Here is a 25,378-nt window from a genome sequence, read left to right on the forward strand (position 1 = left end):
GTTGGTCTCATGTATTGTCTGGCACACAAACCCACAGGCTGTTTACTCCGTGGCTTTGTGGGAAAATGATGTCTGCTGTGGAATTTCTGTCCTTCAGGTGAGTACTAAATCAAGCATACTGGTGTTGATAAGTACTGACTCGAGAACTTAACGGAACACGAGCTTTCCCCCTATGTCTCTGCTTCTGCCCATCTCCGTCCCCTTGCTTTCTTTCCTCCATCTACGTCCCTCCCCCCTGTCCTCCTATGGTTCTCCCTGTAGACCCAGCAGTGGCAGCCGGGGTCAGCGAGTGGACCGAGGCTCTGGAAAGAAAACTGGACCAGGAAATGAGGTTTCCAGTGGCTGCACAGATAAAAGCGCCTTCATCTTTAAGCCGGGCAGGAAAAGACATTATCACCCTGACAACAAGGGACCAACCTTACTTAGGGTAATAGGTCTATTCCTGGGAGAAACAAACGTGAGTACACACACACACACACATGCACACACGCGTGCACTTCCTCTGGGTTGTTCCCATGTCTGCTGCTTCCCTTCCCTTTACGGACAACAGCCAAAGGTCCAGGCTTTTTGAATGAAACCTCCTCTGCTTACTTTGGACAGAGACGGACAATCTGATTATGTAAGTAAGGAAGTGCTGTAGGTGTCTGGAGCTGTAGGCAGACAATACGACACACACACATGGGACGGCTGTCAAAAAACAAACACGTATCGGAGCACAAACTCTGCTGTATTCAGCTGAGACCAAAGCATCCTAGATCTGGATCTCCGTCCAGTGACCTTTCAGATCTTGAAGCAGACTACAAAAGAGACGCGGAGGGTTTTGCGGCTCTCAGGGTTTGGAGAGGACACAAGCCTGCAGCTGCACAAGCCTGGCTACCCAGCAAGCCTCTCACTTCCCACTCATCGCGTACTGGAATTTCATTTAGGCAATTGGCTCTCCGCGTTGCACCTCTCGCTCACCAAAGCGGGGGAATTCTTTCCCCCTCGCTAATGGAACGTCATTCTCATTTCCAGAGTGAGGCGGATGAAAGGGAGAGAAGTGGCGTCCTGCTGGGGGGGGGGGGGGGGGGGGGGTTTGCATCCCAGGACTCGAAAGGACGATGGCTTGTCACCCCACAGGAGGTGGGAAATGTCACGAGATGGCTTCCCGCAAGTTGTTTTTGGCTCTGACACACAAGCCCACTGAGTTTGTATAGTGCAGGTGTTAGCATAAGCATTTGCTGTGTGAGTAAAGACGGCTCGGGGCCGGGGGGCGGGGGGGATGTGTGTGTGACTGTCTTACCCGCTTGGAGTCACAAGGGGTGATGACTGGCACGCTAGAGTAGCTTAAGTGTAAAGTTTGTCCTGATGGTAAAAAGGGTTCTATACTCGAGGCCTCAAAACGGTAGTCCACAAACTTTTGGGGAGCGGTCATGTCATCCAGTAAGTTTGATTTCATATCAACATGAACACCCAGATGTTTGTGAAAGGAAACAACCCCCAACCAGCTGACTGCCCCTTCAACTTCGTCCTTGTAGGTCTCCCGTGCGCCATCCAACAATGTGACATGAGGCTCGGCTCTACCTTTTTAATAACGCAACGTGATAATCGGCTGCAAGACCTGTCCTTGCTGCCGTAAACTGATGGCGGACTTGATCGACACTGGTGCCCTGCCCCTGGAGGACATGCGTCGTTTCACTCTCGGGGACAAGAAAATGTACGTGCGCTCAGAGGAAAAGCCGCGCTCACCAAACCTGGCAAAGAACTTTGTTGGCCTCATTTGCGGCAATTACCCCCTTCAGGAGGCCCCTCTCTGGTGGTACTGCAGTCAGTGAGCTTCAGACTCCTCCGTGCAGCCTCACTGTTGTTGTCCTGAACGTTTCCCCTCTGCTTTCTCTTTTTTTTTTTTTTGTAGATGTTAATGGCAGTTTTGATGCACGTGGAATCACAGTACCAACATGTGTGATTTAGTTGAACGGGCTAAGTGTGTGGTACGTATATATTTGACACTCCCAAGTTGTGGTCTAACTGCCTCAGCGGAGAGTAGAGTAGAGAGCACAGGAACAGGAAGCTCCTCTTGATATTAGGCTTAAACAATTCAATAATTCTCTGGGTTGCATTGCTTTTTGACAAGAACAGGATGTCAGTGAGCCGTGTGTGAACTTTGGGAGTGATCCCAGACATTGTGTTTGTGGAGAGCAAAGATGTATACAGTCGTAACAATAATAAAAAAAATTTAAAAAAGAGAGAATTGGAACAGGGCCAGGTCAAAAGTCCAAATTCTGCAACTCAATCCCTTCTTATTTACGATGGCGGCCTGGCAAAAGGCAAAGCCTCTTTAGGGTAGGGGCTAAAATCTTGACCATGGTTGCATGTAAGCAGCAAAACTCCCCAGCCTTCCCCCTTGACATGACGGAACAAAATATTTCCATTGACCGGAGGAAACTGTGTTTGGAGTCTGCTTGAATAAAAAGGACGGCGGTCCTCTGAACCCTCATATTCCAAAAACCCATGCGCGAGGCACGACACTCAGGCTACACAAACGTTTGCATTCTGTTCGTTGACGTGAATCAAAGCCTGCGAGGGTTCAGTGGTTCAGGGTGGACCACAGAGATTGGGCCTGCGTTGTTTGTTTATACCAGTGCTTTGGTGTCGTTGGGACATAACCTTGAGGGGCCTCTAACAAGGTTTTGGGCTTGGAGGTGTACATGTACGCTCAGCAGCTACCGTACGGTTTAGCCATTTACAGTCTAGAAGTTCATGTATGGTAGCCGACAGTGTGTGTGTGTGTGTGTGTGTTCATGTATTAGTCTGTAGACTGCCACACCTGTGTTCCTCTTCAGTCCCTGATGTCATTCTCAGCTTTTGTTGTTCCCAACTCCCAACGTTTAAGTTACACTAATTCAATTTACAGCTGTAACTCAGCACCACATAGAGTGCTACATCTGACCCCCCCCCCCCCCCCCCCCCCCCCCTCCCCCTTATGAAAATACCAAACTCCTTTCCCGGGTCTATTAAATATAATTGCCAGAACAGAGTGGATCCTGTCCCCGAAATACAGACGAAGCAGGGTCAACAGATAAGAGGAGGCGAGTTATCGTCAGTGTCATCCAGCTTCGGTATGATCAAGTACGTGTGAGAGCCGGGCGGCGGGTCGAGGAGAACACACGGATCCTGCGAAGTAATTGTTGCTGATAGAGAGCCGAGCTAATCTCCTGCGAGGGCTGGCCGAGCGCCTCGCCAGCAGATGACTGACTGGCAGATGGGATGAGTCAGTGCGTGACCGACTGACTGGCTGACTGATGGGCTCGCGGGTTGATTTGCCTGCATTCCTCGGTGGACACCAGCAGGGTACAGTCTGACCCAGCGTGATAATCCCCTCGCTGCCAGGACCCCTAATCAGCTCTCCTCCGGACCTGAAATGGGCTAGCTAATGGGGGAAGCCAACCTGACGCACCGAAGGAATGTATGTTCACACAAACAGATACTGCGGCGCCAAAAAAAGAACTGTCTGTCTGCAAAACACCCACGTCTCCCGAAATGAATCAACTCGGCTGCTTTTCTTCCCAGAGGTTGGGGCATTTTGAGTTTGAGGTCTGCGAGGAGTGCATTAAATGACCAAAACCACCAAAACATGTACACAAAGCTTTCTATCGGGAGAACGTGTCTCTCAGGAGGGACGAACCTAAACTCCGGCCGTGAGAGGATTGAGGGTAGCTAACGTTAGCCTCCGTGCTCACATTAAAACAGACGGCTAGGTATTTGCAGGGCACCCTGGCGCCTAGCAGACAGAGAATCCAATCCAGCGGAGGTGAGCACTAAAAACAACTTTGTGTGGCGGCATGCTTCGGCAGCGCATGACCCCCCTTCTCCGGTGAGCGGTTAGGCGCGCATAAGGACTAGAAGCTTCGCATAAACATAACGGCGTAAAGACCTGGTCGATCTGTGATTTGTTCCCTCCTGCCGGCGCAATAGGTCTGTTGTCCCAGCTGTGTCGCAAAGGCCTGGTTCTGAGTTACGTTAGCATAGCAAGCACGCACGCGCGGGTATAGCATGCTAACCGGCTGCTAGCAAAAGCCATGTCATTAAATAACCACTCGGTTCATTTATCAATACATTCCGTTCAAAGTAACGTATTCGTCATGCTCAACTTTAATTAACCCGAATGTTTGTTCGTGAACTCCAGTCCACGTTACCTGCTAGGCACGGGTCCAAGACGGCCAAACAGGAAGTGAAAAGGCAACGCTGCTTTGTTTTCTGTCGGGCCTGACCAAGCTGCAAAGCGCTGTGGGAAGTGTTATGCAAGTGAAGTCCATTTACCATTTACTCCATCCCAGGTTTCACAGGTTGTTGCTCTTTTAGCCTCGTTTCCAATTCAACTATTAGGTGGTTTATTAAGTGTTCTACGTAGCACAACCCCCTCAGGTGCCGTTCCACTGACTTTCCCATTAGCGGCCCACTGGGAGAGGTAATCTCAAGTACTCACTCACACTACATTCTTCTATGTAATGTGCTCTAACGCTCAGGTTTCTTCCACCTCTGTCATATCTGAATATGTGTCAAGCCGACATGTAGCATTTCCAACCAGGCTTGTGGAAGAGGATTAGCAGTGTGTCTGCTGGCCAAGCCGCAAATGAGTAATGGACTAAAGTCTAACATGAAAACCAGTCTTCTGTGATGTTTTCCTCATCAGAACAAAGGTGGTGGTGGGGGGAGGTGGTGGGGGGGGGGGGGGGGGGGTCTGGACAATTAGACTATATGCCATTGTTCGCCAACATCTGGTGAAGGCCTTGTTATCTGCAAACAAAGGTACTCAAACACACACACACACACACACACATTCAGGGCAGTAATCCCTCGCCCAGACTGGAAGTATGAAGGGTCTACCAAGACAATGCTGCTCCCATAAAACCCCTCAGCGGCGATGACTCTCGGGAGAGTGAATCACAAGATAATTGCGGTATAGGTCAAAGGACTGACTTAATTACCAAACACCAGATGTCTAGATGAATATACTCGGAAGCGTGGTTAAAAACCAAAACACCCCTCCTGGAAGGCGCCAAGGATCCACTTTTGAGTAAATTTAACCTCAAAGGAGAGCCCCTCTTAGTCACTGCGGCGCCAAAGATGGCACACAGCGCTGCCGTGTCATAGCACGTCCACAACATGTGAAACTGAAAGGCCGTTATCTGGAATGAGCCAGAGGCTGAAGGGTCTTTAAATCATCATCACAGTAAAATGGTCTTTTACAAGGTGCCGTTTCTCTGAAGATATGTGGACGGCGCCATCACCTGCTAGTGGCCGTGTGAGAAAAGTGAATGACGTCATTATTGTCGCGGAGAACTTTAAAGCTGCACGAATTCATGTTTTTAGATCAGCGGAGGATGAACCGACCATGTGTGAAAGGTGTCGCTCGTAGTGACGAACCAGTTCAAATAATAATCGTTAATGAACTCTGCAGTTCCCCTCAGCTCCGTGAAGCGTTTTTAGTGTCTTTCAGCTCGCGATGCTAATGCTCACAATTACAACATCTCATAGCATATGCCAATCGTGTTTACAGCAGGCGGCAGTGCAGCTTTAAGTTGCTGTCATTGGCCTTGCAAAATGAATTTTTGACAATACATTCGATAGAAATACGGACACGCTCTTAACCTAATCGCCAGCCAGGGACTCGCTTTAAATATTCTACCGCTGTTCCATTTTTCCACGGCAGACATCTTAACTTGACGTAACAGGGAAAAGCACAGGTTTAATTAATGACATTCATGATGGCTCGGTTTCATTAACAAGTGGCCCAGTAAGACACTCCAGTGAACCAGCTGTCATAGTGCCAAGGACCGAGCAGGAAACGGCCCGTCATTTTCAAGTGTCTGTCATGGGAAAAAAAAAAGGCCTATTGCATGTTTTATTTCGTTTTGACTACACTGTCCAAAAATGTCATCTGGATTATCTGGATATAATGTCACTGGACCAGTACAACATTACTGATAGCATGCATTCCATTTATGTGTACCCAGGCTCTGGTATTATATATATATATATATATATATATATATATGTATACTGGCTTCCGACTGGTATGACATCTAAATGGAACAGAGCCATCATCAGGAGGTCCCCACACTATTTCACCACACATTCTGGCACTTGAGCTCATATGACGTCTGTGTTTTTCGAGTTCTGCGGCATCTCCTGTGGGGGAGACACATGTGCACCAAGGCAGCGCGTGCTGGTCGGTTTTGATTTCGTACATTTTGTCCGTCAGCTGCCAGCAAGCAAATAAGGAACAGCTGCACAGGCGAGCCGTGGCTCCGGAGAGAGGTCAGGTGGTGTGCGGGGGCAGCCAGCTCACCGAGGACACCTAGTGGGCAGGTGTTGCAGCGCAGGATGCACAGAGAGGAGATCTTAGGGGGAGAAGGGAGGCAGACGGTGCTGGTGTTTGGTCCCGTGTCTGACAAAAATACCCCTAAAACTTGCCAAATCATTGTGGAGAGGAAGACCCTAAAATCAGTCATCCCATCCCACCCTATCACAGCACTCGGGCCCGGGTTCGGACCCTGTTGCCTCGCGTCCAGATGTGATCCAGACTGTGCCTGGATCCAGCTTTGGTTTAACTGCGGTTCACATCTGGCATTGGAACGTGTCTCGAGTGAAATATCATATTTGATTGAATGATCTGAGTTGCGTAATGTCAGTTCTGGAATTCCATACAGTTAAAGCTGTGCGACCAGCTGGCTCGGGGGTTCAGCACTGCAACCAGAGTGAAAATGCACAAAAGGAGCTGAGGGGCGATCAAAACCCAAGGGATAATCGCGGGGCATGTGAAAGGTATATATGTCAGTAGTTTTGAGTGCGTGATGCGGGGGTGAGCGAGCGTGTGGTTTGGCAGTAAACCCAGATTTTACAGGTTTGAGACAAAGGCAAGCAGAACGAGGAGGCAAGCAAAGCGGGAGCGGGTGGGGTGTCAAGCTGGCAGACGTGAGCCAAACGTTCTGCAGTTATCGACTACAGCAAGCGGCTCGGGGTCTGCTCTACACACAGTAAATCAGACGGAGCAGGGAGAGGGGAGAGGACAGCATTTCATCCGCCAAGTGAAGCCCAAAAAACGAAACGACGGCTTACTGAGGACATCCAGTGGATGGGAAAGGGAGCAATGGCGCTGCTCAACTGCCTCCTGTTGCGTAATATTATATTTCTCTCCTGGCAAACGCGTCACCTCGATGCAGTTGGTTTGCGCAGATGACGGACGGCCTCCAGGTACGCAAGCGTGGGCGTCACAGAGGACCCTCAGTGTTTGCAATGCCTCTAACGTCTTTTCTTTTTTTCTACTTTATTTATAGCTCAAAATCTGAAATCTGCCCTCAAGCCCACGTCCTTCTCCAGACGTACGATGGGGGCCATATACGGAGTTGCTTTAGTAGATTTACAATATGGAGAAACTGAATGACATTTTTAATTACACAAATACATGTATTAAGTGTAATAAGTTGAAGTCAATCGTTGTTGCCGTGCGGTCGAACTAACTGGCCGTAGAGGCGGGTCCGGAGCGGACCAGGCCTGGGGTTTTCGGCCCACCTGGGGCTTGCGGTCTTTGCTCTGTCTCTCTTTCAGCGAGAGACTAGATAAGTAGATTTATTTTTTTTTTCTTTTCTTATCTGTGTCTGGCATCGCCATGTGGGCAGCGCGCTTTTGAAGTCTCCCGCCGTCCGAGCGCATTGTGAGGGGGAAGGCGTGGCCCGCAGCCGCAGACTGCATCACAGTGTCCTCTCATTGAGATGGTCCGAAAAAGTATTTAAATGTCAACTAATTGTCAGCAGAAAACAGTAATGACTTGGCATTAAATAATAATTATCTAGTGTTTACTGGTAAAAAAAAAAAAAGACTCCACAGTCTGGTTCAAATGTCACATTATCATACATATTGGCATGCATTAAAATGACTGTTTTATGAGCTATTAATGGTACAGAATGTATTTTACAGCATTATTCATCTAATGATTAAATAGTGCCTTTTGAGACAGAGGACTCACATTTCCTTTGCATCTGAGCACCAGGGAATTTCCAATTCAATTCAATTTCTGGATTGACTGCATTAAAGAAAAAGCACCTTTTTTCTTCTTTTTTTTTTTAGACACAATGTTTATTCAGTGTGACAGAAGAATACAATCAGATGTACAAAATCTTAAAAAAAAAAAAAACAGGAGAATGTATAAGAAATAGGGTATTTACGTGGTTCTAAAGAGATCGTGACAGTCTGGCAAGATTAGAAATGTGTGGAACTCTTTGGCTTCTCTTTTTTTTTTTGGTCGTATACGTACAAGAAATACAAGACAGCGAGGTTGTTAGTGCGGTGAGGCGAGTGCAAGAAGAAGGGGAAAAAAAACGAAACAGTTCTTAATCGCAAAGCCGGCATGGTTTTAAATGAGGATACGGACACAACCAATCGACCAATCAATGAGGCTCTTTCCCCACGTAGGCGTTCCGTCTCCAGGACTCAGGACCGCGGTATTGTGCCTGCTGCTTTACTGATATTAATATTAATATTATTGGCTTCTCCTGCCCCACACGTCTGTGCAGGAGCATGTGATTAAGAGTTACACTAATGGAGGCGGGGGTTTGTCTTTTGTGACTGCGTGTTTCTTCTAGATTTCTGGGGAAAAAGCAGAATCCAGGAGTTTGACCCATATTATGGACTCTTTTTAAACCTTTGTCCCTGACATGCTGTGGCCTGTGCTGTACTGTCTCTGTGGGGGAAAAGTGTCCTATAATGTCGTGTTACATTGAAGGTAACTTGCTCATGTTTGCTCAGAATACAGTAGATTCCAAATACGATAATAATCTAAAAGCCCATTTTGCAGAAATGCTTTGCCCCTCTGCTTGTGCAGCTACAGCAGAGTAACAGCTTGGGAAAGGCGCTGGACCTCTGCGCCGTCACACGCTGAAAGACGACACGTTGTTGGAGCCCTCTGAAGACACGCGGCCTGAAATGCAAATGTCGGACGTCCCGCGTGACGAGCGAGCGCTGTAGAGGTACCTTTTGCTCAAACACCAGAGGTCCGCCATGATTTGCCAGAAGTGGCTCCGGAACTTCACCCCGATGAAGGCGTAGAGGATGGGATTGAGACAGCAGTGGAGGTAGGCCACGCTCCTGGAAATGGCCAGGACGCGGAGCTTGATCTTTTCTGCCTCACAGCTCCTCTCCTTAAAAAGGGACAGCGTGTGGTCCAGCAGAGCCGCGTTGTAGGGGAGGTGGCACACCACGAAAACCACCACAACTGCCAAAACCACACGGACGGCCTTGTGCCTCTGGCTGCTCTGGGCCCTCAGCAGGGTGCGCGCGATGCTGGAGTAGCAGAACGCCATCACCGACAGAGGCAGCAGGAAGCCCACGGCCATCTGAAGGCCGGGAACCAGCACCTTCATCAGCTTCGCGGTTTCATTCTGGCTGAAAGACAGCTGACACATCACAGCGGCATCCTCCGCCCCCAGGTTCAGCTCTTCAAAGCGCTCCGTGTAGACGAGCGTGGGCAGAGTCAAAGCCACTGCAAACAACCAAACAACCAAGCAGACGAGGCGGCTGTAGATCAGAGTGCGCGCGCGAGCTCCGAAGGACCTCCTGGCTTGAACTATAGCGACGTAGCGGTCGCCACTAATGCACGCCAGCAGGAGCATGCCGCTGTAGAGGTTGACGCTGTAGGCCGACCTCAGCACCTTGCAAGCCACGGGACCCATGGACCAGCCGTGCTGCTCGTTGTATATGATAAATGGCAGAGCCACCACGAAGACCAGGTCCGCCACAGCCACGTTGAAGAGATAGACGTCCGTCATCGTCTTGGTCCTCTTGTAGAACACGTAGGTGACGACCACCAGGGCGTTGCCGATCAGGCCAAAGGAGAAGATGATGGAGTGGATGCAAGTTTGGGCGATGACCTCCGCAGGGTTCGGGTCGAGGTTGCAGAGCTCCTCCTCCGAGTAATCCCCTACTGTGCTGTAATCATAGTCTGAAGTCACCGACACCATGTCTTTGACCTGGAGAAGAAAAGGCGGCCATTTACACCAAAGAGCAAATAAAAAACGGAAGAATTAAGGGAACACAACAACATGTCACACACTTCCAAAAGGAGCGGTAACAAATTAAGACATCGGAATTAGGATTACTTTATGAAAGGCAGGGTACAGTTTTCAACTATTTGTACTTTACTTGAGTATTTTCGTTGTATCCTACTTTATACTTCTACTCCACCTCCTTCAGCGGCAAACATTGCACTTTTTTTTGACCCCACTGCATGTATTTGACTGCTACAGCTGCCAGTTCATTTACAGATATTGCACACAAACTTCTAGACTGTGATGCAGTGCTTTACTATTGAACTACCTAGTAGCGTATGAAGAATTTAAAATCGGCTACACATTGGCAAATCGCAATAGTAAGTAATAATATCCAGTACTACTGTAAATTTCTGATAATATAACCCTCTGAAAGGAGTGTTTCTGCAGAAAGAGTACTTTTATTTTGGATACTACAAACAAATAGTACTTCTGAGCTGTTACTTAGGTACAGTAGCAGGAGAAGTATTCAAAAAAAGTAAGGTAGGAGGGGGAAAGTACAATATTGGTCTCCAAAAAGCATATTTCTGCTTTTACATGAGTGAAAGATCTGATTACTTCCTCCACTACTAATACTGAAGTATAGCTAGAACTCATGGCTTGGTTAATAACGAATGCATTCACCCCTCAGATCGAAAGCATCATGGCTTTTTTCTCTTGTGTTTGTGTGTGTCTGCTCACAGCATAAAAGCCGGTGTTCTACTTCAGCTCTTCCTCTGGTTGCGAATGACCCAATTTCGGCACCGTTGGGCATTAAGTGAAGGCACGCAGAGGTAGGCTGCAGGTGGCTGCACTCGTGTCTGATCTCGGAAGGCGAGAAGAACCTTATCAGCAAGGATCTTAGATGTGTGATCGCTGAGTTGTCTCTGTGTGTGTGTGTGTGTGTGTGTGGATTACTAACGCGTAACAAAGTCAGGAAACGCCAGCAAAAACCTGCCTGGTGATATGACAATAAAAAGTGAAGCGTTAAAAGTGGTTTCTCTGCCTGACACTGGACGTTTTGGACTTTTTTCCTGCGGATAATTCATCACTGTAATAAACACACGATCTGTCATTTCTGCAAATAGTGGCATGTGAGAGCCAGTGTTCGCATGCCCGGGCTCACTTCTTCAAAAGGCCTGATGTAAGGAACAAACCCGACGACCTGATGATATCTCTTGTTTCGGCGCTTTCACTTCTCACTAAATCACCACGGTGGAATCAAATATAGTGTGGTGCGGTGGCCCTTTGTCGATGAGGAAGGGATCAGGTTTTTGCACGTGTCTGCTGGGAAAGGTGATGAGCCTGCTCGGTGAAGGTCCTCCTCGCATTTTACCGGACTGGCTGTTCTCTAAAAGTGTTCCGTCGGTGTCGCTTGAAGGTGTTTTCTGTGCAACCCGAGCCGTTGAAAACCTCCACATTGACGCCTAGATGCTTTTAACAAACAATGCATGTAGACACATAAAAATACACTATGCAGCTACCAAACTCTGGTGCTCATCAGCGCTCATGCTTTCTGGTCAGAACACACACATACCTTGCAGGATGGTGATTCTCTCGCAGTTGATGTCTTTGTCCTCTGATGTTTGTCGAATCGGAGCTTCACAGCTGCTTATGAAGGGAGAGTTCAGCGTTGGTGGGGGGGGGGGGGGGCTGTTGTGTTCAAAGAAATCTCAGAAGAAGAAGAAGAAGAAGAAGAGGAGGATAAAGCCAAAACCAAAACCACACTCTCACAGTCCCGGGCCTCTGTGTGAGCGCTGCGCTTCACTGATCTTCCTGCTTTTAGATCTCAAACTCATCTGTATCTGCTACCCACCTTTTGTACACAGATCCTCTTTATCTGATGCGTCTACCAACAACGTAACACTTTGTGTCATGCTGCGCTGCGGGGACATCCCCCGCGGCGTGGAAAAAGTGCAAAACAGGCAAAATGCAAGATAGCTTGATGGGGGGGGGGGGGGTCAGGTACAAACAGATTTTATGTTTTTGCCTGTTTGAAGAAAACAAGTCGCCCTCAGAGGCGCAGGAAATCTCTCTCATGTCATCAATGAAATTTGACTTTTACAGAGCCCCCCCCCCCACTCTCACTTTCTGCCTTTGAACACACAAGTGTTCTTCTCTTTCTTTTTTCTCTCATGCCCTCAAGCCTCAATGAGAATTGATCTTCCTCATCCTTGACAGTTTGGATTTTACTACCCCCCCTCCCCCACCTTTGATTTCTGGTCTGATGTTTAAAAACTCATTGCAAATATCATATATCTCTTTTTTTGATAATGACACAGACTGCAGTTGCCTTTCCTCAACACGACCAGCAGATAGAGCTGTCAGTTCACGGGACGGTGAAGAATTAAAGGCAGACATGTTGCAAAAAGTGCATCGTGACTAATGATTACTTCTAGTTTATGTGGACAGAATGCGAGACTCCGATAGGTTACCGTCTCAGCTGAGCTTTTATTAATGGAAGCAGCCCTCTTCTGGGCCTCCCTGACAGCTCAATGATATAAGCTTCGTGTGATAGAAATGGATAGAAACTGTGACTATACTGCTGATTTAAGGTCTTTTTAGGAGAAAAAAAAAAACGGTTATGCTTTCCTTAAAGCGATAAACTTCAGTTCAATTGAAATGGTATATTTCATTTTAACAGATTATGATGCAGGTAAGGTGAGCAAAACCCCAATTATCATAGTGGCAACACAGCTGACTTCTCTGAATGCCATGTAGGGGAACTTTTATCAGTTAAGTTCCCTTAAATTTAGGGAAAAACACACACACACCCACACCCAAACATAGAAGCGTCATAATTACACAGAGTGTGAAGAGATCATTAAAGGGCAGATGGCTGTTTGCATCAAGGTGAGACGAAATTGGAAAGGTTGCATTGAGAGATTTCGAGAGGCTGCATCAAGCAAGAAGCTGGGAGCAGAGTCTGCCCTGTCAAAGTAAAAGCTCTCCAGTGTAACTCCTCGAAAGGAAGGAGCCTTTGCCTTGTGTGCGAGAGAATAACACACCTCCTATCAATGTGCGGCTGAGCACCGTCATGAAATGATTCCCAAAGCAGGTCCGTCAGAATACACACTCGATACGTATGCCCCTTGCTTAACCTATGGGGCTGTATGCAAACACCAAACTCCACCTCTCGGGTTACATCATTGTTAGAGCTGGTTTCAGGACAGGTGGAGCAGATGCTGCAAGGCCCCGGTCCATCAGCGGACCCAGAAATGGTAAAACTGATAATTCCAAGTAGATATTAGTGCCTGAATTGTTTTTCTTTTTTTTTTTTATACAAAAGCCTGTTTGAATGTGACAGTGTGCTTGTGGGTATTTGCACTGAAACTAGTTTCACTGCATATTCACAGGACAGTAGGTGCAGATGCAGTCCTACATTACACAATCAAAAAGTTGCACATAGTGGACACGTCATAGGCTGATTCCAGTATTTTTTTTTTAGTGTGTTTTAGTGTTATTTAGTCTCAATATATTCATGTGTTATTCATTTACTTTTACTGAAAGATCCCCTTCTCTCATTTCTCTCCTCTCTCTCAATACACATACAATTATTTGAAATGTATACATGAGATAAATCTTTATTTTTCCAAAACAAAAATGACAGAATAAATAATTGCACAGTTCACTGAATAAATAAAATGATATAATACCACGTAATTCAAACAGTTAAGCGACTCTCTTCTTGGTGTCTCGGTGGCTGTAATGCGGTTGGGGCCCTGTATGCAGCATGTTAGTTAAATAAACAGCAGCGGCAATAGCGGCTTTATTTTGAAGGTGCCGGAAGTGTCGTTTCTTCTTCCGGGCGCTTTAAACCGCTCTTTCGCTTACCTGGCGGCGCGCGCGCGCGATCAGTGTGGGCAAGTCCTCGCGGCAACTCGCTCCGCAGGTTAGCCCGGTGAGCCGCTCTGCCAGCGCCTATAAGTAGGAGCGCTCTCCCCGTGGGTGTCACCCTTCCTGCTCGCACTTTCCCCAAAGAGGACTTGTAGTTTTGTTGTTGTTGTTGTTGTTGTTTTTTTTTTGGTTTTTTTTTTGTTGTTCTTCAGACACCATGAGCAAGTCCAGCACGCTGAAAGTGAAGAGCTTGTTTAAATTGAAGTCACCCGACAAAGACAGCAAGGAGCTGAAACGGTCGGCCTCCTTCAAAGATGGAGCGGCGACCAGCCCCAGGGACAAGTCGGGCACCTTCAGCACGGAAGACAGCGTCACGCTGGCCGGGGACGTTGTGCCCATTTCCCCGAAGGAAAAGAAGGGACGGCGGCTGCTGCCGTTCAAGCTGAAGCGGAAGAAATCCAAGCGCAAAGAAGGAGGAGGAGGAGGAGAGGTCTTCTTCCCTGACACGGATGAACTGGACAGCTTCAACAGCCACCTGTAAGCTTTTCTACACTTTTAGAGGCGTTGGGTGGTTTGAGTTGAAGATGTTTCAAACTTAGGCTAGGCCGTATAACCCTCATGTACTTTGCCAACAATGTCATAGTTTTAAATAAACTAACCTCCACAGATACAGGCCACAACCCCCCATGTAGTGCTAATAGTGGTTTTAAGTGCCCCTATCAGAAAATATCTTTGTTGTTTGATATTGTCTATATAATTGTATGAAATCACTGTTGACTCTGGTGGCAGAGTGACACCAGTGCAAAACAGCAAATCAAAACCCCATCATACATTTTCTTATTTGTAAATGTAAGTGAGTTAATAGTGAAGCTAATGGGACCCCTCAGGGGCCCCCCTGGCGCTCCTTGGAGACCCCACTCTGGAAAGCGGTGCACCGTATTTCCCCAGCTGACAGAACCGAGGGAAGAAGTGTAGTGTGTGAGTAGAAACATCTCAGGAGAGCGACCGTTTGCCCCCCCTGGCACTTTTTGAAAACGAACCACTGTGGCATCTAGCTAGTTCAGTCATGCATCGCTTTTGCTGTTGTCAAGTTTGGGGGGAAAAAGAAATTGCAGCGAGAGGTAAACAGTGAGGGGGGGGGGGGGGGGGTGCTGTTGTCCAGGTCTTAACTCTGTGGAAAGTGAATATGAAGGGGCTGACTCTGTTCGGTTAAGGTGCCCATAGGGCAAGGCACCTGCCCCCCCCTTCAAGCCCTGCTCACATTGTCCAACATGGCAAGACCGTGGCAGCTCTTTGATGGGAACGTGGGGAAGCGTGTGACTGCGAGGCAGTAAATATCCATGCTGAGTCACTCTTCCCTGGACGAATTAAAGATTCAGAAAGAAACTGGTTAACCTCAAGTGGTCACAGTAACGACAGAGAAACTCCCAGTACTTTGTTTGCCCCAGATATTTCCAGCTCTCTTCTTCTTTTTCATCAGATATGGATTCAGCTCCGCGTTGCTCTGCGTCCAGACCAGCTCATTGTTGCAGCCATGCTCCCGAGGTGTTGACACCCGCACCCATGACTCAGGTGTTATTATTGTTGTCACACTAACGTACATTGGCGGATGCTGTCGTGATATGAGGAAGGCGAGCATTGCCTAACATTTAATGCTGGAGGGAAAAACCTGAGATGCAGGTATGACACATTTTCCCGTTCAGTCCCAATTATATGCGGCTCAGTCAAGTTGATGTTGTGTCTCTGCATCCGAGTAAACAGGGCCGATCAAGAAGAGAGAGCGGCGCACGAGGCGTGCACGAGGCGTGCACACGTGTGACGCTGCTCGCACAGGTGAGAGAGACGGATGGCGCTGCGGCCTCCCCTCTCTGCCTGTCGCTTTGCATTGCGAGAGCCTCGCCGCATCGAAAATGAATGGTCTCATCAGTCACGGGCATTCGTTTCCAACCTGCCTTTGCTTTTTCGAACACGTGCAGGCAAGCTCATTTCCATTGTCTGACCGTTTGCTCTGGGGGCTGCGGCGGCGAGTGGCAGGAGAAACAACACATTGCCTCACCGTGGCGTCTCTGACCCTGACAACGTCTTGATGTCAAAATGTTCCCAGATACATATCAATATCACAGTATAAAATGTATTTATTTATACCATCCACAGTGTGCCATGCAACTCCTTTACCAGCCAAGAAGTATTCAAAACACATAAAACGGATACTGCGATGAACAATGTAGTTTGTTCTGGAACAACTCAAAAACCTGCACCTCAAGAAACTAAACCTTCTTTCCACATCTTCATCTTGGAGGTCTTCCAAGACAGCAAGCCCCTGTATCTGGTCTGCATGGCCTGCTGAGTCAGCTTGTGCAGGATTGAGCAAACCTGCACACCTGGACCCTTCGGGCCTGTATAGGCCCTGTATTCTGTATGGTACACATACAGATACAACGCTGTATATCTTATCAGGAACTAGTTAGAGGCATGTTTGTTCTGTCTTGACAAAGTGAACTATGTCGCAGCACTTGAGAATTTTACAGGCCTGTGACTTGCTGGAATCTGACCGGCACAGCACTTGAAAACGTTTGCGTACTGAGGACACAGGGAAAGTACAGCCTGTTCAAACTCACCGACAATACTGAGGGATAAGAAGAAGCCCAGAGTTTCTGTTTGTGGACACCTTGTTTGAGTGCTAAGGTGTGAGGATACACGCTATAAAGGTTTAACCAGAGCATTCGAAGCTACAGTGGGTGAAAGCTCATGCGGTGTTCCAAAATAATCTAATCTGTCAGACTACATAGACCTGTCACACCCTTCAGCGGAGGCTGTGGATTCCTGCCCTCGCAATTTTCGAGACGATCCCTTAGGTGAGGGTGTGGATTTCGAAAGCCGAAATGAACAAGTCAACATTTTTTGTGAGCAACAGCCATAGCAGCGCAGGAGTAAACAAGTTAATCAGCCGCAATGCAATCACTCATACCTCGCTTTTTGATCGGCCAGTTCTACAAAGATGGCTACGCTTGCTTGGAGATTATCTTGTTATTTCTTCTTCGGCCCGAGCTTAATTTCACGTCTGTTTTGAGAGAGTTTTCCTCTGGTACATATTGTGCTTTCTGAAGGCCCTGACATATAAGTATCCAGGAAAAGTTATCTTAACACTGTTATTCATGAAACAAAGCTGCACATCAACCACAAATACACTGTCATTTCTGCCTGTACTCCAGAAGTTTGTGACTTACTTCCTGTGAGGTATGATTACATACTGGTATCCGTATCCTCATACCCTTAATTTCATGGAAATTCTTTGGAATTCATTTTATCTTGGCTGATGAATTCATGGAGAGATGTGTTTACCGTACCAGCAAGCTGGGAAAAAAACCAAACCCAGTCTTGAAAATGAATGTCGCACTGTTGCGTACACAAGGTTATAGGCAAATTAGTGGATTTTGCCGCATATTTATTTCCGTTAAAAGTAGTGAAAACGTGCTTCGGCAGGGCAGGAATGATACCTTGTTGTATATTGTTGTATATACTTTCAGTGGTATCGTATTGTAACAGCAAACTAGTTTGCGGTACTACTTCAGGTAATAAAAAACAATGTTCATTGGTTCACTCAACTCGGACACAATGTGTCTGCCCAGCAGCAGCAACACTAAAGACTTCTTCTTCTACTCTTTTAACCTCCTGTCTTCACTTTCTGAGCTACGGCAAGCGTCCTAGGTCGCTGTCGCCGAGAGCATGGCCCACAATATTATCTCCCATTTACTACAGTATCATGACAATGTGATTGTATTGTTTTACGAAAAATTCCATTGTCCAAATGAATGACTCAAATCAAATTGCAATTTAAAAAGTAACAAAATGAGTTACTGATGACGTGGTTTGATGTTTTAATGGTTCGGTCTGATGTGGCCACATTTTATTGTGTCGTATTGAAAATGATTTGGATCATTATACATTATTATTTGATTATATACATCCACAAACACGTCAGCAGCCAACAATCCGGACCTCAATCTCTAAAATGGAATTAAAGCAAATGAGTTTGAAAGGAAGCATTCGCTCCGTAGTTGCTGCAACAACAATAACAAAAAAAAAAAACGGTTGAACTGAACAATCTTAATGCTTTTTCCACCGGCAGGTCTGTTGCGTGTTGACCAAACAAGCATCACGCTAGCAACACATCTTTCACGAGCAGCTGCGGGGTGATAACAGATAGCAGCACATCAAGGGAGTTGCTAATGCACTGTGCAGGAGTATCTGTCTTTGCATATCAGTGAGAATCATGGTGTGTGTGTGTGTGTGTGTGACACAAAGAATGGGAAAGAGAGGATGAGCAGGGCTCTTCTAGTTTTCTGTGAGACGTTGGCGAGGCGTTACATTAGTGCGGTAGACAAAGCCAGTGCAGACACACACTGGATCTCACACAAATAGAGTGTGTTTCATCATTTGCCGTTCCTCGCGTCTCAACAGCTCTTACCTTTCCTTTGGTTGTGATCCAGTTCATTCATTTTTTTGTCAAGGGCTTCTCTCTGCAGGAATACACATAGCCAGCAAAGCCTTTGACTGGTGGCACTTTGGAGCACTTCAGATGATAAGGAATGATTCACTGCCAATACTTGAACAACACCGCCAAACCTTTAGGGGTCTTAAACAGGTATTGCCTTCCTTTTTTTTTTTTTTTTTTTTTTTAAAAAAAGGACACGTGGATTTTCAACCTGGGGAATTTCTGCCACATGTTCAACCAACCAGCCACAGTTACAGACATTTGTCAGGGTTATCTAGTGCTGAATATTTCCCAGTTCTGCGCCGCCGAGATAAGTTCTGACCTGGACAGATTTTGCAGAATGACTGTGCGAAGGAGGGCGTGCAGGCGGGGTAAAGAAGGCATGCGCTGTAGGGAGGGTTGGGAGAGAAAACAAATGAATCCACTCATGTGAAGGATGTTGCTCCAGGGGAGAGGGTTGTGAAATGTGGTGTTTAATGTTTTTACTGTTGAGAGGGTTTTTTTTTTTTTTTTCCTGTTAAGTTTGAAACAGGTTTGTAGGTTGGAAAGTAGTTCTCTTTGCATAAACTGTTAATAAGAAGCAAACCCTTTTTCTGGGGTTTTCTTTGTCTCGTGTGTGTGTCACGCATCTGCATCTGTGTCCATGTTTTGCTCTTCAGCCTTATTGGTGGATCTGTTGTGATATGTAAGCACTTGCACAACCACTTGTGGACTAGCCCGATTTGCAGAGGTTGTAACCTTTGTTCTGGCTTAATAAAGAAAATGCTTCTGAGGAATGTCTCTTGTCCTTGTGCCACCCTCTGTAGCGATTGTTAAGCAAAGTCCTCTGCCCTTATATGTCTTCTTCCTTCTACCAAGTTGACAGATCTGCCTACAGCTAAACGAGAAGAAGACTTGAAGGCTTTTAAACAACACCTGTTGACTAAATTGCAAGCGTAGCAAGACCGGGGGTTCATACTGTCTCTTTAAGCCTGGCCTAAAGTAGTTTTTAGCCACGCCAGGGTCTAGGGATGACAATATTAGTCGGTCGACCAGTCGACCATTTTGGTTCAGAGTGAAATATCTACTTCTGGCGCCACGTGAGCTTGACATTTGTGGTTTGCAGCGAAGTGTTGGATGGATTGATATAAAAGTGTGATACAGATATTATGAACATTAATGACTTTGTTGATCCCCTGACTTTTTTTTTTTTTATCTAGCGCCACCATCAGGTGGGGTGAAAGGGACAGGTGCCATGCCGGTGTTCTAAAAACAACAGGAAGTCGTTGACGTTTTTGTACTTTAGGCCACTTATCAACGTCATGGCAAAAACTGTTCAGGCAAGCTGTACTGGCTATGCGGGGCTAGATTTAGCTGGGGTTTGGAAATAATTACACGCATGCAAATCAAGCATCTGATTGCCTACCTGAACCCTGCTCTCCTTGTACATGCACTTTGAATGCAATTATGTACATCCTGCTGATAAACCATGTCCAGGTGGAACAAATTAATGTCACCTGACAAGTTGGGTCAGTCTTCATTTAAAACCAATGACAAAGCTTGATTTACATAATAATGCGTAATTCTTTTGCTACTTGTACAACCAGAAATACATCTCCAGCAGCAACAGCTAACAGCACTTCTCAGATTAGCACAAGCTTATTAGATATGTGTTACTACTGAGTGGACAAAGTAGAGCTATTTTTCCAGCTATGTATCTTGCTTTGAGATGTAGCATGTGGGCGGATAGTGTTATACCGACTGGATGAAGTGATTTACAGTCTAAAATGTAAAAGTGACTGGATAATGTTTGTAATTGGGGATGCAGTGGTAATTATGCTCAATTTCATTTTCAACAAAAGCCAAGTGAATGTTGGCTCATCCTCAGGGGTGACGGTTAGTACCTGCGTGTTGTGTTATCTGGAGAAGTTGATTCGTAGTTTAAATACATTACCTACATACAGTAACTGGAATGAGTTTGCATCTTTTTTTTTTTTTGTGTGAAAGTATCAGAGTGGCCATACATTCTCCATGACAAGCAATGGAAGCAGACCGCTGCTGCAACCGCACAGGAACAATTTGGCCAGATTGTCAACATTCAACGCTATCGATACTAAAATCATGCATTTCTCCAAAATCACTGAAAACTGCAGTTGTTAAGCCCCTTCTAAAGAAAGGCAACCTGGATCCTTCAATATTTCCCCCCGGGGATCAATAAAGTATTTCTGATTCTGATTCTGATTCTGAAGAATTACAGACCCATCTCTAATCCTCCATTTATTGGGAACGTTATTGAGAAAGTGGCTGATTCAACTCAGTAAACGTTGACAGCCTTTTGGACAGATTCCTGTCTTCATACCACATCACAGCACTGAGACCGCTCTGATAAAGGTGTTGAATAAATAGGGCAAATCATACACGTCATTAACGTTGCTTATCACAGCTACGCAGACGACACTCAGATCTACTTAGCTCTGTCACCAAGTGACTATGGTCCCTTAGACTCACTCTATCGATGCTTAGAGCAAATACATGGCTGGAGTCCATTACATTTCCTTTAACTGAATAAAGACGAGACAGAAATTGTTGTATTTGGCAACAAAGAGGAACGAATTAAAGTTATTGCTCAACTTGATTGAGCTACAAAGACAAAAACCCAAGTTAGAAATGGAGACTCCGAGACATCTGAGCTTCAGCAGCCACATCAAGGCGATGATTAAATCAACATTTTATCAACTCAAACAAATAGCAAGAATTGGAGGTCTCATGACCAGACAAGATTAAGAGAAGCTCTGTTGTTCTCCTGTGCCTTTGATTGATTGGTGTCTCCACTGCACTTAGTTCCTTTGTTGCGCCTGGGGCAACTCTACAACTTTTACTGCACTGTAACTGTATTTCATTTCATTTTATTCTATCTTAGTGGATTTTATTATTGCTTATTGTTTTGTATGTACTCTAATGCTTTTCTTCGTTTGCCTATGTAAAGCACTTTGAGATGTGCTACATAAATAAGGCCTTGCCTTGCATACACTCTGTTGGCTATGCAAACCCCTAAGTTTGTTTAATTCACTATTTGACTAAGTCATCGTGTTATGAATAGCTTGCCATTATTCTGTAGAAGGGAGTATTTCCATTAGAAACTTTCATTATAACTGCAGTCATAAGGAAGGCTGAATGCAGAAGTTGAATAATGTTATCTCGTACGCACGTATGCATATTTGTGTATTGCATAGATGTTTAGGTTCACTTCAGTCAGTCAGTATTTGCGCGCTGAATACATTTTGACATGCGATGGCCATGCGCTGCACACTGAATGACAGTCGGGATGGCTGGGTGTGAACTCCAGCGTCAACACCTCATTGTTGCCCCCCTTTTGTGCTGCAGCAGGCCCTCAAACACAGCCATTCAAATCAAGGTGAGGGAGCAGCAGACAGGCAGGCATGACATGTAACAAGTAAACATGACCTGGTTTGGTCCTGAAACTTGCTATTGAACCTGTTTGCATTGATCCATTGGTGGGTTTTAAACACCGGTGCTAACGTACAACAGACTTTACACACTTTCATGCAGAGTCACACACTTCTCACACAAACACTCCTCCGGGACTGTAAAAGGAGTGGTTTTTAGTAAGTTTTTCCATGGTAAAAAAAAAAAAAAAAAAGTTCTTATTGTTAAAGAATACTGGAGTTCATAATTATTGCAACACACACTGCAGCACAGGAGGCAGCTTTGGGAAGACATGCGGTCTTATCTGCCCCACTGTTTGGAACAGAGTTCTGCACCTCTCGTCACTTTTCATTTTTACCCTTGCATGAATCGGAAAAAGAATAAATCTGGCACTTTTGTTCATTTGCGAGAAAGTATCGTCGCACACTCTGTAGAAACAACGTATGCAGTCTGAACATATAGAGAACATGCAAAAGCATTTAAAATCCAAAAAAGTCAAAATGATTCAAATGAATAAGTCAAAAGTGTAAAATATAGTATGCAACAGATATTGGCTTCCATACCAATAAGAATGACATAGAACACGGGGAAAAGAGAGTGAGAGAAAATGGAAGATGCCTAGGGGGGGTTTCAGCCTCCCCTTCCAAAGTCAACATGTCAGAATTATGAGCTGCCATTGTAACATTGTCATCCGCTTGTCGTGCCCAACTGTCTCTCTGTTGTAGCACTTACATACAGTATGCATTGTATTACTTCCACTGTGCTCTCTGCAGGATGGAGCGCACATGCGGTTGGCTCTATACTGCAAATGCAATACAGCTTGCATGCAGCTTTTCAAGAGACGCAGTTGAGGAAAATGCTTGGAAGTATTTTACGAACTTGCTGGCTCAGTTTCCACTGCACGCCATCACATCGGTTGCTGGCCCAAGTGGACGTGTGGTGGCTGCAGCCTACTGGTTGCTGCAGACCCGCCCAGCATCTGGCAAACACTCGGCTCTGCAGCAGTTGTTCCAGGCACTCCCAAATCCACAGTCGCTCTTACAAACAACAATGGCTGTTTTCGATTCACAGTGTGAAGCCATGTTGTAGCCTATTTATACCTTGTATGCGTATCTCATGTCGGTAGCGCTTCAGGCTGTTGTATTGATTTGCTTTATAGATGTATCATTCGTTGCTCGGCATAACATTTAGAGCTTTTTTTTCCCAGCCCTAAATGAAACAGAGAAAATTAGACCCATTGCAGAGCGTGAGCCTCTACTTTTTGCTTAGTGGGCATCTCCAAGTTTCCTATTGGGCAACTGGACCGTGGAACAAGCCTTAACATCAGGCAGCAGTCCAGCCATGCCCAAACTGTGTGTCGCAGTCTGTTCCTTTTGGCACAGCAGTCACGTCCAGTGCCCTTCTTCAGTGTGGTCCGGGTTTTTTGTTTTCTCATTTTAGAACAAGACATCTTCCATCCACAGCCGCTAGTGACTCATTATCCCCCTCGTATGCCCGACAGAGGGTGAGTCAGCAGTTGAATCCTTTCCATCTCTTGTTTGAGCTCATTCAGTAGCTTTGCACGGGTCTGCAGCTTTGCCAATCTCAGTGTTTGTTTTATGTGCCTGTTTGTTCCTGAGCAATGAAAGATGAGTTTGTGTTGATAACCTGTTCTTGGCCTCAGCATGTTGTATCAGTGTGGTGTTCATCTCTGGGCTGGCAGAGAACCGTCAGTGGATTAGCTTCATGGAGGTTTGATGGAAGGTTTTGCATGCATTAACCTAGGTAATGTCCTATTAGTTCAAGGTTTTATATGTGACAATTTACATATTAATCGCTTTTTATTGCCAATGTGTAGCAGATTGTAATGTCACTTAAAAAAATGGGACCCTCCCCGACTATGACAGCCTGTGGACTGATTTCTATGTAAAGGCTGTGGATCGAATTTCCCAGGAAAATCCAAAGGATGTGACGTCGTGCGTGCTTCCGAGTGCTTAGCCTCTGTTCAGCTCCATGTTCAGCTCCCCTACAGCGCAAACAGTGTGCAAACACTAGCTAACGTTAGCTTAGAGATGGAGTCACCCATCAAAACACAGAGCCCAACACAAAGTGCGCGTGGCTTGTTCGCTAACACGGATGGATTGGTAGCAAAATGCAGTCTTGAGTGGATAACGTCAGCTAATTAACCCAGACTCCCAGAGCTTACCTGGCTGGTAAATTGGCTAGCTTACCGTTTGCAAATCGCTACACCAGCTAATGATACGAAGCAACCAACACCAGATCCACGCGGCGTAGCTCAGGTTACAGTTAGCGAGTGGCCCACCCCTGCCTTGCGTCGCTCCTGGCTTGTAGGAAGCAATGGTTAGTTATGCACTAGGGTTGGGCGACATGTTCAATTTTTCCAGGCCCCAAAAAACGGCAATTGACATTACATTTCATTGTGCAGCCCTGTGTTGTAAAATGATAAATAAATGACCATGACTCCGTACAGTGTGTACCACATAGACTGGGATTTTAGCTTTTACTGAGACAGCATCAAGGAACAAGGCTAAATATTGTAAGACTGAAGCCCAATGAAAAAGGCAAAGGGTGTTCCCACTCTTGTTTACTGTCTATTTACAAGGTTAGTCCGTTAGCTTATCTGGCCTCCCATGTTGAAACTAGCTGTCAAGGTAGTTGTTTTTGGTCACGCCTCCTACTTTTCCGTCTGCACACCCAATATTGGATCAAACCTTCAAAGATAACCTTTTAACCCCAGAAGTGGCATCAGTTGCCATGGTGTGTCAAAGACGTATCAGCAAACATTCCTCAGTAAAATCTCATAAATTGTGCACTTACAACAGTAGAGCTATTGTCTGTGGCGCAAAAAAAGAGGAGGGTCGGACAAGTTGGAGCTGGCATGTGCCTGCGCGTTGACAAGGCGGTGGGGAGACAGATTTTCCCCCAACGGATTCTGGAGCTTTTCTTCGACAAGGTCAGGGGTTATTCTCAAAAGCTCTTTTCCGCAGCCAGCGAGTGTTGTGAAGAGGACACCTGGCCTGAAGGTTGTGTTAGGGTCAAAGGTTACAGAGTGCATCGGCCACTTTCTCCCTTCAAGGTAAGCTTTTACTGGTCACTGGCCTCCATCCTGCCCAGCTCTCAAACCCCCAGCCCTGTGTTGACAGTGCAGCTGCATCGTGGGCAAAACAAAGCACCGGCGGCTTGTCTTTCATATTGCACCAAGAGCCGGCTGAACCTACGTGAGAGGACGTGAAACCAAAGTTGACAGCAGTTCTTTCATGCATGTGCACTATCTGCAGTATAATTATAGTTTTTATAGCAACTGTAAAGAGTGACTCTTTCCCCCCTCACTCATTTCTTGATAAAAAATCATTGATTTCAGGGACAGTTACCTTCGTGTTTCAATAATTCTGTTTCAAATTGTTGAGATAAGTCTGCCATTGGCCGATTATTTGTTACTTTTGTACTACTACTTTTCTTTTTTTCAAGCACAATTCTGAGATACTTTTACTTTACTGGAGTATTTCCATTTCATGCTACACTATACTTCAAATTACAAATACCATTGTTTCATTGC

At 46.0% G+C, this 25,378-nt stretch overlaps 2 protein-coding genes across 2 annotated transcripts in view; one reads left to right on the forward strand and one right to left on the reverse strand.

Annotated features, from left to right (window-relative positions):
* Positions 1 to 8,909: 8,909 nt before the first annotated feature.
* On the reverse strand, positions 8,910 to 10,010 carry ccr6b (chemokine (C-C motif) receptor 6b). The gene has a single exon (XM_070920554.1). It carries the CDS (start codon positions 9,996 to 9,998, stop codon positions 8,910 to 8,912), a length of 1,089 nt encoding a protein of 362 aa, XP_070776655.1. The 5' UTR covers positions 9,999 to 10,010.
* A 3,987-nt stretch (positions 10,011 to 13,997) lies between these two features.
* Positions 13,998 to 25,378, forward strand: part of crybg1a (crystallin beta-gamma domain containing 1a) — a 34,790-nt gene continuing 23,409 nt past the window's right edge. Inside the window, exon 1 of the mRNA XM_070920677.1 lies at positions 13,998 to 14,438. Coding sequence (XP_070776778.1) covers positions 14,119 to 14,438 — 320 coding nt within the window. The 5' untranslated portion in view covers positions 13,998 to 14,118. The remainder of the gene's footprint in view (positions 14,439 to 25,378) is intronic.

Source organism: Enoplosus armatus, chromosome 15 (assembly GCF_043641665.1).
Source record: "Enoplosus armatus isolate fEnoArm2 chromosome 15, fEnoArm2.hap1, whole genome shotgun sequence".
Lineage (NCBI taxonomy): Eukaryota > Metazoa > Chordata > Actinopteri > Centrarchiformes > Enoplosidae > Enoplosus > Enoplosus armatus.

Coding starts and splice junctions, on each gene's coding strand:
- ccr6b (XM_070920554.1), bottom strand. CDS start 9,998: ATGGTGTCGGTGACTTCAGACTATGATTACAGCACAGTAGGGGATTAC.